We start from the raw sequence: 17,113 nt of genomic DNA on the forward strand, positions 1-17,113 counted from the left end.
GCAATTTATTTGAAGCTTTAATTAGAAGTATTTTAGCACATTTAAAATCCCTTAGTGCTTTTACGAGAGTAAAATGCTATTTTTTGGTTTTGTTACAATGTGGACACTACTATTATAGCTATTAGTGCACTGGGAATTTTCTTTTTTTGACTGAATTGCACAAAATTGCCTGCCCTCACTTTCTGAAGTTGCTGTGCATTGGTAAACAGCTGTCATGTTGTACCCTTAAAACTACTTTGAAGATGGGTGGAAAGTGTGGCATAGAGTTTAAACAATATTAAATTTTGATAAGGTGATGGTTATTGTAGACTCTAAGATTAGACTGAGATGAGAAAGACCCTGGTTTGCCCACTTTTTTTTTATTATGTTTGACATTAAAGCTATAGCAAAAAAATCACAATTTACTTCATAATAAATTAAGAAGCAAAGCTGATATGGTTTTGATATGCTACGAAGTTGTTATGCTACATTCAAAGTATTCTCAGAGTAATGCCTTGTTAGCATTTCCTTACCCCTTTCATATTTATAATCACCTTGACAAGGTAGAACAAGATGATGCCAATATGTGTAAAAGATTTCATCTTTGGAAGGCTTCAAAGAAGCTTTAATATCATATTGTATTTACTTTGCATTTTCCTTTCTTAACCAGTCTTAAAATAATATGATATTATTTTTTACTGATTACATATCTGATGTAATTTCTAGAGTAACATTATCTTTAATCTCACAATTTTACCTTAGCTTACTCTTAAACCTATCTTCTCTATTTACAAACAGCTTTTAAAATACTTGGTAGCAGAACACTTTGACACTGCACTTAATTAATTACTAGTTAAAAAAATTCTAACAACTGAAGTAACTTGGACCTTCTAGATTAACAAAACTGCATCCTTTTGTCCAACCAACAAGCAGATTGCTATAATTTAGGGCAATGGGATACCTTTTTTTCTGTATGAACACATGAGCAGCTCAATTTGTTGATGCCCAAAAAAAAACCTTTCCACACTTTATTTTCTCTTCTTGCATCTCTGCAAAAGAAAATTATCTCAATAGGGTCCATACTGTATGTTGTTATTTATGTATACCATAGGTACATATAGGTATTTTAAACACTTGGCAAACAACTTTTCGCAGTGAACATCTGTCAAAAGCTGTCTACCACAGCTGTGTCCATGGGTCGTGGTATATATTGAGCAACCTGCTTATCTCTGTACTTTGATTTTCCTCCAAAGGAAAGCAAAGCACTTGGGGCCACAGTGTGCACCCAGCTCTGAGGCTTGCGTGCAGCCAGAGCGCAGGCAGGGGACGTGCGCCGAGGACGGGAACACCTGAGCAGGGGGTACTTGCGCTGGGTGTGTGCATTACCCGTATCAGTAATGCATCTACAAATAGTGCTCTGGAATAAATGAATTTCAGTTCAGATCTAACAGCTCTGTTTTGTGCAAATAACCTGTGGGCAAAATAATGATAATCAACAAATTATGATTCCTCACAGTCTTCAAACTGCTCCACTTTTGCTCCTCGGTAGTTCTTCACTTTCTTACTTCAGTATAGTTCCGTATAGTGCTTTGTATGGAAAAAAAAATCAATCTAAGTCTAGAAGGAAGAGAATGATGATCTGGGCAGAATGTGCCAGGTTGGTTGTTGTGAGATTCACTCTGTTCTGTGGTGCCTGGATTCAGACAACCCAAAGTCGCCCATGCTCCTGTGTCCAGCCTTGTTTGTTGGTTCTGTTCCTTCAGAAGTATCTGACTAAAATGAAACAGAAGACAAGAGGGAATTAGATCAGATGTGAGTCTTATTTTTCCAAGCTTTCAATCCCCATCTGAAAAACAACAAAAGTAATAGATCTTCATTAAGTCACAGGGCCACTGTCAGGTAAATAGAAGACTGTGAGATGGCATACTACTGTAGTATTGGTGACTGTTTAAATAATCCAGATAGAACTGACATTTTGCACTCAACTCAGTTGTTTAAACACAGGAGTCTAGTGCCATTTGAGATGCCTAAAGTATTCAACCCACGCAGAGCAGAAACCACTAGAAACCTACACTGATGCATTGAATCAAGTTCTCTGGGCATGATTCTGTGCTATTGTAGATTAAGACACCTAAATTTAAGTGCCTCCATGTGCCTCCTCCATGTGAACCAGGTGTCAGAGCACCCGTTACAGCTAGTGAAAAACTAGTCAGTGCAGTGGCATCAAGAGATCTGTGCAATGACCACAAGTAAGTTTTTTATTTTCAGTGAAATGTATAGCTCTAGGATACCCTCAGGTACCCTGTGTGAGCTTCAGATGCTGGTCCCATAGGATACAAGTCGTTAGGTCTTGTGTCACATCCGTTAACCTTGTGCAATGTCTCTTCTACTCTGCAGCTTCTCAAATGGTATGACATGTTCATGTTTAGCCAACTAAATCAAGCCCCATTAACTTATGTTCATGTAACTGTACGTAGATATCTATATGTAGACACCAAAACTTAGATTTCTGTCTATAAATTGAGGTTTCATATACTACAAACTCGTCGGTCCTTGCTTTATATTTTATCCTTTATCCTCTACCCTTTATAGTTTATACTTTAATTTGTATTTTATACTTTATATTTTATACGTATATAAAATACAACATTGTGTTATATTTCTCCTCGGCTACAGGTTAGAACTACCCTTCATGTTTAGGAAGCCTCTCTCTGCCACACATACCCATCTATACGTTTTGCTTTTCTTTCAGCTGTGGATTGGTTGGAGCGATAGCAAATGCAAGTAGTTCAGCATTCAGCAGTAGCTGTTGTAGGTATTTGAAATGATGACTAGTTGCAGCTTGGCCAGATTGCAGTAGCTAGTAACAGCATTTGTCTTTTCTCTCACTTCCTTATTACCGTCCCTCTCCTCTCCTATTTCTTCATTCATCTTTCTTTCTCACTTTTTACATTGACCTTATATATCTTCCTTTTCTGTCACCCCCTTCCTTCCTTTTATTTCCTGCTTCTGCTGCTTCTCTTTCCTTGCTTCTCACATAATCAATATGCAGTTTACAAAAAAATCTTGTACATTCGGCATTTTGCCCATAGTTGCTTATTGTAAACATAACAAACTGATGTCCATGGTGTTCTTTTTTGTCTTTCTTCTTTTTCTGCCTGTTTCGGAAGAGCTATTATGCTAGTTCCTAGAAGCTTTGAGGTGATAACAGGCATAGACAAGCACAATCTGTTCATTGTCAATATGAACGCTTGATGCTGCAACTGAAGCACACATGGGTGCAAACTCTTGATATATGCAGAAATCACATGTACAACCTTTTTTGCACACTTTTTTTTTTCTGAGTGCAAATACAAAGTCTCACCACCTTTTCACTACCAAAGCCTTAACATGTCTCACCTTCTGATAAACCCTCCAAGACAGCAGGATAATGATATGGTACACTAAATCAGAGGGTCTGGATAAAACATTACGTTTTAAAAAAAAAAGATCCTGAAGTTACTGATCTGACACTTGACTTTTATGGAGAGTCACACTGACATCTGTTTGCTAAATACTGATGAATCACAGTCTGCTGTCTCTCCCTCATCCATTTGAAAACATTTCACACATTTTCTTTGGTGATTAGTTCAAACACTTTTGCTATCCAATGAATGGGGTTTATCCTGAGTGCCTACTTAGCTTAAGATACGTGAGAGACCACATTTAGTGCATGTAACCTGCATAGCTCCTGCATAGCCAAAAGGTTTCAGAGCTGTAGTTCTTCAAGCACTCTGTGACAATGCTCATTGTAAAGCTTTCTATACAAAATCTTGGGTAGCCCCAAGATCTCAGGCGTCACAGGTTCATTTTTATGTTTTGGATTTTTTGTGCAGTGGTGCCAAAGTAAGGTGGAAGTGAATAATGTGCATGAACTTGTTCCCGTTCTCATCTTCTTCATCCTCCTATTGTATTGAAACCTTACCAGAGGAAATAATTTTATGTGTATAGTAAATCATAGAATCATAGGATCGTTTAGGTTGGAAAAGGCCTTTAAGATCATCAAGTCCAACCGTTAACCTAGCACTGCCAAGTCCACCACTAAACCGTGTCCCTAAGCACCACATCTACATGTCCTTTAAATACTTCCAGGGATGGTGACTCAACCACTTCCCCGGGCAGCCTGTTCCAATGCTTGACAACCCTTTCAGTGAAGAAATTTCTCCTAATGTCCAATCTAAACCTCCCCTGGTGCAACTTGAGGCCATTTCCTCTCATCCTATCGCTTGTTACTTGGGAGAAGAGACCAACACCCACCTCACTACAACCTCCTTTGAGGTAGTTGTAGAGCGCGATGAGGTCTCCCCTCAGCCTCCTCTTCTCCAGGCTAAACAACCCCAGTTCCCTCAGCCGCTCCTCATCAGACTTGTGCTCCAGGCCCTTCACCAGCTTCGTTGCCCTCCTCTGGACACGCTCCAGCACCTCCATGTCCTTCTTGTAGTGAGGGGCCCGGAACTGAACACAGGATTCGAGGTGCGGCCTCACCAGTGCCGAGTACAGGGGCACGATCACCTCCCTGCTCCTGCTGGCCACACTATTTCTGATGCAGGCCAGGATGCCGTTGGCCTTCTTGGCCACCTGGGCACACTGCCGGCTCATGTTAAGCCGGCTGTCAACCAGCACCCCCAGGTCCTTTTCCTCTGGGCAGCTTTCCAGCCACTCTTCCCCAAGCCTGTAGCGTTGCCTGGGGTTGTTGTGACCCAAGTGCAGGACCCGGCACTTGGCCTTGTTGAACCTCATACAGTTGGCCTCGGCCCATCGATCCAGCCTGTCCAGGTCCCTCTGCAGAGCCTTCCTACCCTCCAGCAGATCAACACTCCCGCCCAGCTTGGTGTCATCTGTAAACTTACTGAGGGAGCCCTCAATCCCCTCGTCCAGATCGTTGATAAAGATATTGAACAAGACCGGCCCCAGTACTGAGCCCTGGGGAACACCGCTAGTGACCGGCCGCCAACTGGATTTAACTCCGTTCACCACAACTCTCTGGGCTCGGCCGTCCAGCCAGTTTTTTACCCACCCAAGAGTACGCCTGTCCAAGCCATGAGCAGCCCATTTCTCCAGGAGAATGTTGTGGGAAACAGTGTCAAAGGCTTTACTAAAGTCTAGGTAGACAACATCCACAGCCTTTCCCTCATCCACTAAGCAGGACACCTGGTCATAGAAGGAGATCAGGTATAAAGCAGGACCTGCCTTTCATAAACCCATGCTGACTGGGCCTGATCACCTGGTTGTCCTGTACGTGCCGCGTGATGGCACTCAAGATGATCTGCTCCATAACCTTCCCTGGCACCGGGGTCAGACTAACAGGCCTGTAGTTCCCCGGATCCTCCTTCCAGCCCTTGTTGTAGGTGGGTGTCACATTTGCTAACCTCCAGTCAACTGGAAAGAATGGCTCTTCATTCATTTGACATGGCTTGCTCACCTCTAATCTCATTCCAGGAGAAGGTTGCTCACATTGGTGGGTTACATTTTGCTGATGAGATTGAGTGACTATAAACAACACTCATGCAACCACACCTTTGTCTTGCTCACATGTTGAACTGCCATGACATAAACCTAAGCAGAGCCCAAACCCTCTGTTTCTGCTTTCTTGTGTGGTACTTACATTTATTGTTCCTTACTATTAAAATAATGGTTGGTACTTAATAGTTTAAAAAGCCAACTTGTAATTCTGCTGTTAAGAATGGTGTCACAGGCCACTAGACAAGATACAAAGAGGGACAGGGTGTATTCATGTACTCTTATTTTGTCTATTTGAGTAATCGGTAGAAAGATCCTCTCAAAACATCAGTATCCATGTTCAGCTGTAGAGGGCTACAGAAAGGGCGGCTCCATGACCTCTCACCACAATAACCTGTGCAGGTTTGCTGAGAAGTATGAATTGTGCTGGTTATGTTATGGTTATGGTTAGGTACAAGTTGTTTGACATTCATACATAAAGACTTAGACATCTCTCACATAAATTATCTGCGTGTGGTCTGGTCTTTCTTTAGTCAATGGAAAGAAACGGACACTTCTCAAGTGCAATTTGGCCTGTTTGAGACAGCCACATCAGGATGAGATGATTCATAACATAGAAATACTTATTTTCTTTTAGGAGAAAGTGAGTCTAGATGACTGGAACAAATGCAGACATCTGCATTGTCACTGTCTAAATACAGACAAATAAACCCCATCCATTACATATGTCCTGAAGTAAAAAAAAAAGGACTAGAGTTTGACGTGTACCAGCTCTAAACATGCTTGAGCTAGTACCAGTAAAAATACAACTTAAAAAGTGATAAAAGAATCTTGACGATGTGCAAACAACATAAGTCTATCTCCAGAGCTGCTGTTTTCTTTACTAGTCATGTCTGAACTAGCTGCATTAACCAGCAGTGTAAGATATCTATATGTGCTGCAGTCATACTTTTAGATGCAGTTGTTATTGGCATTTTCTCTCTCCCACAATCATCCCCAAGTCATATCATCTCCCCATGTCACTGGTGTAGCACCACACGGCACTGGTCTTTGATCAGGACAGATTCACTTACTGTCCAGCTCTCAACTGTACTTCGATGTTCCTGCTGTTCATTTTATTAAGAAGCCAGATGGACAAAGTCCATCATCTTACTTATTCCATGACCCTGCAAACACAGGAGTGTTTTCTATAATACTGTTTTTTTCTAGTGATTTGCCTAGTTTAAATCTTAAACTTCCTGAGCAGTAGAGATTCCTCTTTTTCCTACGAGAGGTTGTAACACATTATGGTGCATCTCATGAAGACACGCTTTCTGATACTCGGCCTCTGAAATGTCCTAGAGCTTCATCCCTGAGTCAGGCTGTGACTCTGTGGCTGTATCAAGACTATGCGCGGTTAGGAGCCAGAAGGAAATATCGTTTCTGATATTTACCATGTTTGCCTGTCTTGAAATGCACATTAATCTGACTTTGAATTGTTTAACTTAAAATGGGTAGAATACTTGTATAGAAACTTTCTTCTCTTTATTTCTCCTTTGCAGATGATCATTCCAGGATATGTCTGAAAGCTGAAAATAGCCACGACAATTCAGACTACATCAATGCTAGCCCAATTGTAAGTATGGTAACCTATGAGAAATAATCCAAACAGTCAGTCCCCGTCTTTCCTTGTTGTTAAAATATGCTTACTTGAGGCATCTCACTGCTCAGGGTGTGCAACCTCAGGTTGTGAGCACCTCACAACGCTGATGTCTCAGGCTTTGTCCTTTCAAATGGAAGAGAAAGAAATCTTCTACATGTGCATGCAATACCCTTGAAGTTTATGTACTAAGAAAACAAAGTCACTAGTCATCGATCTACCTTGTAATACTGTCAGCTTTTCTGTACTTGATATTATTAACTTACGGATTATAAATTCAATGATACTCCCTTAGCGGAGCTTTTCCTTCTCTGACAAGGTAAAACTTTCTTGTTCTTTTTTGCTGTGTCTTATTAGCTACTGTCTAGGAGGAATGGTTTCTGTAGCTGTGGAGAGCTGAGCTCCACAAGCTTCTGAACTTCTTCTGCAGCAGGGAATGACATTTCCTCTTACTCTCTTCCTCTGTTGCCCTACAGATGCATAGCTTTGTGTTTTTCTAGCTCTCCCAGTTCTTCTCTGAGCTTGCTGTTTGGAAACAAGAAGGAGATCCCTTACCACTTGTGTATTCATTCAAACTGCAAAATAGGTCAATCCAATTTTTGCCACTCCAGCGTGGCCCAGCTGCCCTTTCTCACCCTACATAAGCTGAATAGGAATCCTTTTTTGTCTGTGAAAGGTAATAGGGAGAAAAGGTCTCTATTTTTAGGCACAAAACAGGTACGATAGAGCCAGTAGCATTGCCCTGTCATAGCGTCTCAATGGAAGTGTCATGATATCCATTTGAAGGGGGAAAAAGGCATTGTGTGCTTGACCTCTGTGATACTGCTAGTGTTGGAGTCACTTTTGCTCGTGGTTCTTATTCACATCAATTAGGCACTAAAAAGTTATTATAGGGAAACTATGAGAAAGAACCTGGGATGGAGAATTAGATCTCATTGCAGTGGGCTGTGTATGCCATTACTGGCTCATTTTCCTGGGGAGTATCACTCCTCCAGTTAAATCACTTCGTGTGGGCAAGGCAGCTGACAATTTGCAACAGCATGAAATTACAGGCTGCTTCCTTCCAATGTTGTTGACAATACTTTTTTTCTTAAAAAAAACCACAACTACATAGAAACTGTTCTCTGAGCTTTGTTTTTGTTACTTTCATCAGAGTTCAAAAGCTTCATTTCCTTGAACTTACAAAAATGTTTTATTCAAAGAGTTAAAAGATACACAGAACCCAACTAACATCTTCAGGATGCTTTTGTCTTTGGCTTAGAGTAGAGGGTAAACCAAAGCACCTGCATGCTTCAGGGATTGCTAGCTGCCATTTTAGAGAACAGGCACAGATGTGCACAAATTAGAGCACTTTTTGGACTACTTTTAAGTATGTCTCTGACTAGACCAAGCTCTAGCTGGCCCCAGGGTCAGGAGATCAGAGTAACTTGATGCTCCAAGGAATGTGTATCCTGCTTGTTAAAGTCATGCACAGAGTCCAGCTCCAGGGCTTCAGTGCTCTGTTTGCCTGTCTTCAGGGCACATTCAGTAAGTTATGTTTGGTCAAGCCTTAATTTGATAGTGGAAGCTGAGAGGTTTTGTGGCAAGCACGGGAGTGGGAGGTGTTAACTGGAAGTGAGATATTGTATTCTTGTAAGAGCTTCGTTGTAATTCGCATGACTACAACACGGTGCAGAAGTGGAATTACAGCATCTGTAGACAGTGCTAAGCCAGGTTCAGTGTTGGCAGCAGTACAGGTGATGTGTTCTTACCAAATAACCAAGATGGGTTTCTGCAGCCTGCCCAAAAGTCTGTGTAGACACAGCTTAACTGGTTTTAGTACACAAATTTGGTTTGGGAAGGGATAAATTCTTGCATGTGTGTATATGCCTGTTGCAATTGTAATTCTGGTAATTAATTACACTGATGAGAAAAGTATTAGATTAAGTAGTGTTGGGGGTGGAGAGGCAGGACCAAGATATCCCATTGGCATAACTGGGAAGAGGTTTGCTTTGTCAGGATGCCCGAAGCTAATGCAGGCAGAGGGTCTCCTCTTCCACAGCTTTAACTCTCATGGTCTTACAGGGGTTCTAATCTTGCTTTTCTATCCAGCACTTAAGGGTGTTTTCTTCTGGAAAGTTAGAAGATATTTCTTTTTTGTGGCTTTCTCAGACTCAAGAGTTTTGTCCAGTAAAACAAGGCACACTGATGAAGCAAAATTCTTATGGTTGTCTCTATATCTCTTACAGAAATATTTCTGTGCTCAGAGATAAGTAGGTGCCCAAGTGTTTCATTAAGTTGGGACCAGTACCCAATATCTTGCATAAACATGAAAAACTGCCAAGAGAAACTCTTGAGTTCCTCTTCTTCATGGTAGGATATGGACCCTACTGTGTGGGAAGTAGTGCCACAGCCCAGATTTATGTAGACGACCTGTTATTCCAAGGAAAGGGATGCTCCAGATGGTTTTGTGAGTTTGTTTCACTAAGTCAATAGTCATTTTGCTGTTTTGAAAGCAATAGATAAAATGTGTGTTTCCTGAAGGTGATGCAGTGGGAGGCTGGTAGGAGGAAATCACTACTTTGCAAGCCCATAGTTTGGAAAGATTCCCTGCAAACTGTTTCATTTAAAGACAAATTAAATATTTTCAGATTAGCATAAACGTATTTGTTAATCTGCTATTGCTTTTGTATAGTGAGGTAGAATATAGGAGTGACAGAGACTTTCAGTCATGTTTCCCACCTCAGAAGCCTACTGGAATATTATATGGGGCACTTGATTCTGCAGTATTTACTGTGGCTGTGCAGCCACTGCAGCCAGAGCTGGACATACATGCTATTACTATTGCTGTTTATTTGAGACATTTGATCAACGTCTTTGTAAGTGTACAGTGGATGTGGAGTACCAGTAAGCCTGCCTTTATTCGCTCTTGCAAAAATCCTACCATTTCTTTCCTTCAGACTGCTGCCTTTCAACTTAAATAACCTCAGTAATTATCGTGTCAATACAGTGATGTTTCTGGTGCATTTGTGCCTTGCAGCGCTTGGGGTAGGAGTGAGCGTTGTAGTGAGCTGCAAGATGGGCATTAGTAGCACAGGATCCGCACGGTCTGAACTGACGGGGAGAGGATTTTTCCTCCCTGCACGTGTGAGCTGTCTGGTGAGGGAAGAGTGTAAAATAAAGTAATTATATTTGAGCTTCGGAAAGGGAGGCTTCCAGTTGCATACATGTCGCTGGGTATCTCCAGCTTCTGGGTCAGTGGTCCAGTCTCCAGCTGGGGCTCACTCAACCTTAACTTAAGTCTAAATGAGTGCAGCAGTACACCATAAAAAAATCCCCACGCTAGACAATGAGCTGGCCACCTGCCCACATGTTTCTTCCTTTTAAAAAATGCTGCCCCCCTTAAGACCTCCTTTCCCTCCAATATGTTGTGAAAACTGGGGTTAGATTGATGGCCTCACCACGGCTGGGAGTGGGTGAAGAAAATCAGCAGAGATTTAGTCCAAGTTCTTCCCGTAGGTCTTTAATTTCACTGTAGCATGAGGCCAGGCAAAATGAGTCCTTAGGAGAAATTTCCAGGGTAAAAGCGAGGTAGAAATCTGTTTCCCTCCTCTCTGAAATAACATAAAGTACTATGATAATAACTCTGCTATCGGCAGCTGAATGAAAGGCTTGCAATTACAGCACAAGGAGACCCTGACTGTGCAGAATAAAACTGTGATAATTACATCTGTCATATTTGTACTTAGTCCTCATTAAATTTCGGGAAAATCATCCAGTAGTAAATAATGTGCAATCTTTGCTTTTAAATCAGAGGTCATGAAAGTAAATGGGAATTCTGTTTTTCCTCATAGGGTGTCTGAGAGAGAAAAAATCCCATCAACTACATTTAAAAACTCAGTTTGCTTATTATTGAAGACACCAGACTGAGGAATGTCATTAGCATGACAGTTTGTTCAAACACAGCATACAAATTTCATCACCGAGAATAGACTCTGAAATTCATAATGGCATTCACAACCAGACTTACTTCTTTCATTCCATTAGGGGTTTTAAAGGAAGGATTTAAAAATTGTTTTAAATTTTAATTCAAACATGAAGATGAGGACTAGTCTACCTTTTTAATTTTAATGTTGAGATGAATGTGATTACAAAGTTCATCTGCATTTGCTGGATATGCTTTCTTTTACAAAAACAAATATACTTTTTTACTTTTAAAGACTGTTTATACTCCGTGTAATAAATTCATGCATGAAAGTAAATTTTATTGATATTATAAACACATTAAATCTGGAAACTACACAGTAGCTTGAATCCATACAAATTTTTAAGGTGTTAATCAGAGTTCAACTTTCTTTCTGTCATATTGGTCTACACGGGATCTCATTCTGATCTCATATGATTTAGGAATGTTTCAGCTGGACTCAGAGGATTTAGAACAAGGTAAATATGGTGTGACTGAGACCACATCTCAGCCAGCACCTTTCTGTGTGGGAAGTAAGGATCTGACAAGCTGAGAGGGAAGGTAAAGGTCAGGAATGAATCGGTGTATCATTTACATGAGATTTCAAAATGGTCATTGATGCCTATTGACACTTTTACTTCAGTTTACAGTTTTAGAATACTACTTAACAGGAATCGATATGTACTACTCTCAAGTCCAAATACAATATATTTGAGGATTTACCCCCAGAATGTATTGATTTTGCTGTATTTCATCAGCATTATCGGTGAAATCATGCAGCAGCACAATTTCTATCTGAAAACTCAACAAAATTCAGAGTTCTTTAGGGAATCCGTGCAAAGTCCTAGGATAAGGCAACTGGATAGTAGAACTCTTGCAGGAAAAACTAAAGGAGTAGCTTTTGTTCTCTAGTAAAGCAAAGGTGGAATTGTGGTCTGATATTAATTTAACAAAGATGCAACTAACTGTGATACTGTGTTCTTTATATATTTTCCTACTTTAAGATATTGTAAGTCAACTTTCATTACAAAGCCCTGTAGAAAAACACAAGTTGTGCCACTAACGTATCTAATATATAGGGACTTCTTCATTCAGTTTTCTATAGTATTTCTTTTCCAGCAAGAAATCTGAATGCTCCTCCTTTTTGTTTCCATTTGCTTTTGACATTGGTAGTGACGGAAATCACCACAGTCAATTGCATGGTCAGTTATAGTAATCCTTGATCCCTTTCTTTCCCTAACACAAAATCAGGGAAAAATAGATTGAAACATTATCACCAGACTTGCCTTTGTAGTACTGCAGCAGAAAATGAGAATTCCACCATAGCAGAACAGTTGTAATAATCGCAGCTTTTTCTTTCCAAAAATGGCTATTCGATCCAGTTCTGATGTAAGCCTTGTGAACTTTGTGCTTTGATGGGGACATAGAGGGAAAAATCTTACTCTTTTTGAACAATTACTATTAGGGTGATTCCTGAAGGTTCTTCCGATGTAAGATGTTAGCAAACAGTTAATTTTTGTTTTAAGACTTGATAGTACGGAGCCTGCTGTTCTCTATTCTTCTCTGGAGAATACATTCTCTGTTTTATTTTCATGAAGTGAGAAATCTGAGGGATCCTTGAAAGAAGATAATGACTACTGACATGAAAAAAAAGCCTTTTACTTGATCCTTGATTAGTTAGTTTAAAACCCATTACTGACTTTATTTCTTTATTCAAACTTTTGTTAACTTTGATAGATTAAGATGCCCTTGGTGTTCTTGGTGACCTTGAGAGAATAAAAAAGAACACAACAAAAACATTCAAGAACCATCCCTTCCAGTCACCTACTCACGTTAAATCAAATGTGACCAGAGTAGTGATTTTTCACACTTTTCCTGAAATATGCAGCCTTTAAAACAGTACATATAATAGAAAATAGATGAAACCAGGAATTTCATTTAATTAGTGTAATCTTTGCTCTTATTTTTGTTCAGTTAAAGATCATTTAATAGTGTGATAGGGCTTTCTGCCATCTTCTGTTTGCTCCAAGCAAGAAGAGTTTCTGCTCATAATTGTTTTCCGTGCAACACAATGTGCCTGGAATGTAATAATTGTAATTGTCTTTTGAATTATTGTTAAACTGCTGATACACTTCACTACCCTGTGCTTATTGTAATGTTTGCCACGTTCCAACAGCACCTTTGTGCTTTGATTAATGCTGAAATGCCAAGATTGGCCTATTCCTGATTTATCAGCATTGAGAAGTATTTCCTCCATGACAGCACTATTTGCATCATCCTTGATTTCTTCTCCCTTTGTTTTCTGGCGTGCCTACATACAAAAGAATTTAGTTTAAGAAGAAATTCAAAGTAAATTATTATTTTTCTAAGGTTTGGTGTATTCACTGTTGGTTACATTTCCAAGTCAGGTGCTCACCTGTTAGACAAGTGGCATCATTTTCAAGTGGATGCAGCCTACAACTGTTTCCACTGGGAGTAGCAAGTCCTCCGTGGTGCAGGTCAATTTTTCTAAGCTAAGATTTTTAGTTCCAGCATAGGAAAACATGATTAAATCCTATAGGTCTCTGTGGGATTCAAAACAAAACAACAACAGAAATTATTTCAACCATAATGGAGAAAAAAAGACCTTTAAGCCTGACTTTGCTTAATCATATTTGCTGTTGTTTTCAGCTGTGTTTAGTTCAGTGTCTCAATTCTTACAAAAACAAAAAAAAAGTTGCCCATTTGGAAATGATTCTTAAGGTTTTTTTGCTAATACTGCTTTCTGAAGAAAGCTAATTTTTCCCTGATCTCAAAATACCCACAGTAGTAAATGTCCTGCTATCAGAATTGCTTTTGCCAAAAGGCAAAAAGAAAGCAAGATTGAAATTTGTTGTGAGCAATTGCTTGTTGTGAAGAGTTATTTGCTGATAAGAGAAGCATCTCAATGAAGCTCAGAATAAAATGATGGTATTATAGACGTCCTGGTCAAGGTGTTTTATAACTATGGGTGGTGAATCAGAAGTAAGCTTTTACTCTAAATGGACTCAGTGACTTCATTCTACCTGTGTTGTGTTGTCATGGAGAATTTTAATATTAAGTCCAGCTTATTATACATCAGAAAATTAGAAACATAAAAGTGTTCTCTTCCTTTTTGCAACATTCATCATATTGTTGTTCTGTTAGAATAACTTACATCTGTTCTTTTATGGTTCTTCCCTCTTTTATGTTGCACATAATTATGAGGTGCCTTCTTTTACGCTGACATGTACCATCACTGAAAATTTTGATAGGCTATGAATAAATTCAGTAGATGCCTCTTAATGCAGATGTGACTCACATTCATTCTTATTCAGATCTTTACTTATAGAACAGAATAGTGTATTGAGACAAAGTCTGCCTTCAGCTACACGGGTATAAGTTAACTCTCGCCAACTTCAGTGTCACTGTGTCACACCCACAGATCTGAGAGCTGAACTGGGTCTCTTTTCTTTATGCTCAAAGTTTTGTCTTGCCCAGTTCAGGGTTAGAATAAGTTTGTTTGGTTTTTAATCCCATCAGCAGATCTTCTTTTTCAGCAGAATGGGTCTTAAGATTTAGAACCAAGAAAACCACCCATCAGTTCGAAAACATTCATTGTAACACACTAATCCTATTTACTCTTCATGGCTTTGTTTCTTAGATTCTTTATTTTTTCTGCTCAGTGAATTTTCTGCTCCTTGAATTAAATGTAATAATTAAGGTCTTTAAGCAGAACTTCCTCTATTGGAGGCCAAATCCATGCATTTAGATAAATCACCTAACCAGAAAAAGCCAGAAACTGAATTTGTTCCCCATTTTTGCTGTTTTTTAGTTACATGTGCCCTTGACTGGCACGGTGGAAATGGAGAACATATTTAGATGTGTGGAGCATTCTTAACACTCAGTGTAGAAAAATGTTTCAAATGGCTCCTAGGTTGCTATGAAACCACGGGTACTGATCTCAAATAAATGCCTTTGTCAACCACCATAAATGATCTTACGCTGCATATTGAGGACATAGGACATTGCTCATCATGTGTGCTGATACTCATCTGGTAGCATCAGTTTTTTGTGGGAAAAGGTCTCCTCTGAGCTTATAAATAGAAATAAAATTCTTTGCTTGCCAATAAAGGATGGAGGGACATGACAGTCCTTTAGAAGTCCCTTGTTTCTGCCCTCACATACTTTCTGTCTCTAAAACAGCAAGGGATTTTCTTTGAAATAAAACCAGTCTGTGTTCTCTCCTTATTCCAGATGGACCATGACCCCCGAAACCCGGCATATATTGCCACCCAGGGCCCTCTCCCTGCTACTGTCGCTGACTTCTGGCAGGTAAGTTAAACATCTCTTTGAAAACTGAATTTATGTTACAAGTAAAATGTTTTCCTGTGCTTCTAGAAATGTAAGGTGTATAAAAATCTGTTGTGCTTGAGTCACAGTAGGTGGAAAAACCTTAGTTCAAATGTCTTTTTAAAATCCAGTACACGGATACTAAAGACATTTATGTATATGACAAGCCCTGCTAAGAAATAGTTGAGCTGGAAATTATATTGAAAACCTCAGGCCAAAGTATTCATATTTTAGTGCCAAACTTCAGGCCAGGTCTTCGTAATTAAACTGCTGCCAAGGACTGGATGATTTTCAGAGGGCCTGACCTTCTTAAGAGTGTAGCCAGAATTCATTGTCATTCTCCAGGTCAAAAAGGACCTAACACTATGTGCCGTGAATTTTTCCATTGAAATCTACTTCTCACATGCCCTAGTTCCCCAAAATGCTTAAATTCTTATGCATTTTCCCTACCACAGGTAGCTGAGTTAAAGGCTGAATTAAGACCCTGCTGCATAAAGTTAAGTAGGTGCATAATTTTTTGCAGGACTGGGGCTAAAGGCAGTAGTTACTAATGCACAAATATGAGCTTACTTTTTTTACATGCTCATGCGGCTCTCAGATTTGGACATACACACACCGCCAGGCTAGGTGTGTGCAATTGTGTGACGGATATGTTGCATTAGATGCTCCTTCGTAAGTGTAAAAGTGTGCCTGAAAGCTTAGTGAAGCTGTCTGGGGAGGAGGTCAACTGGGGCTTACTATCAACACGAACATACGTTTTTGTTTTTTGTTTTGCATTATGAATTTAGAAACTGTTGTTCTGAAGATAAAGAATATCTATGTAAAAATTTCAGAAGTGCCATTGTATTTTAGGAGCTTGCATCAGCTGAAATCATCTTCCCTCTTCATCTGCATCACTTGGACTATGATTAGAAAGTGTTAACTGATCCCTGTTAAAGACACTTTTCATGTCACAATTTCCTACTGTCTCTGATGAGGAATTGAGACATTTTCAAAAAGTCTGTTTGATTTTGGGTGCCTGGATATTTAAATGCTCAACCTGAGATATTTTGGGCCTGGTTTTTAGAAGTCCAGAGCAAATTCTTTCTGCTTGAAATCAGCTGAGTTTGTTGTTGTTCTGGCTTAAATTTTCAAGTAACTTGTGATTTTTGTCTTCAATGTCTTTTTTCCTTTGGTGAGTGGATTCTTTGTATCAGGCATGATACTTGAAAATGTGCTTAAGTTAAACATGCAAAATCAAATACCATGTTAGCTATTCTGTAATGATATTTTATGATTCCTAAGGCCCAGGTTTTTTAATTGTGTATTTTTGCATATTTGTGTATTTATATTTTGTATATTTTTACCTGTAACTGTACCTTTACATGTTGAAAAAATGTGTACTCTCATTTTTAGAGGATGTATTCAAAGAACAAACTTTGTATAAGCACTGCTGCTGACGCAGAAATCAGAATTAATCATACCAACGTAGTATGAACGATGTATTTTGTTCTTCTCCCTTTCTAATTTGAACAGTTAGGCAAACTGTTTGCACAGACACAGAATGACTAGAACTGAAATGTTATTTCTTTGTTCTGTGATCCAATCTTCTTCTTTCCAACTTTGTACTCAAAAGGTCTCTTTCTTGACTTACTTTTTCATGCTGTTTGTGAGTGGAGAGTCTTCACTTTCCTTCACTTTTGTTCTGCTCTTTTTAGCTATTT

At 39.5% G+C, this 17,113-nt stretch overlaps 1 protein-coding gene across 1 annotated transcript in view; it reads left to right on the forward strand.

The window, feature by feature from the left end:
* PTPRN2 (protein tyrosine phosphatase receptor type N2) overlaps nucleotides 1-17,113 on the forward strand; it is a 674,564-nt gene that overhangs the window by 611,320 nt on the left and 46,131 nt on the right. The window contains exons 16-17 of the mRNA XM_075144119.1: nucleotides 7,020-7,093; nucleotides 15,315-15,392. Of these exons, the coding sequence (XP_075000220.1) occupies nucleotides 7,020-7,093; nucleotides 15,315-15,392 (152 nt within the window). The remainder of the gene's footprint in view (nucleotides 1-7,019; nucleotides 7,094-15,314; nucleotides 15,393-17,113) is intronic.

Source organism: Calonectris borealis, chromosome 2, assembly GCF_964195595.1.
Source record: "Calonectris borealis chromosome 2, bCalBor7.hap1.2, whole genome shotgun sequence".
NCBI classification, from domain to species: Eukaryota; Metazoa; Chordata; class Aves; order Procellariiformes; family Procellariidae; genus Calonectris; species Calonectris borealis.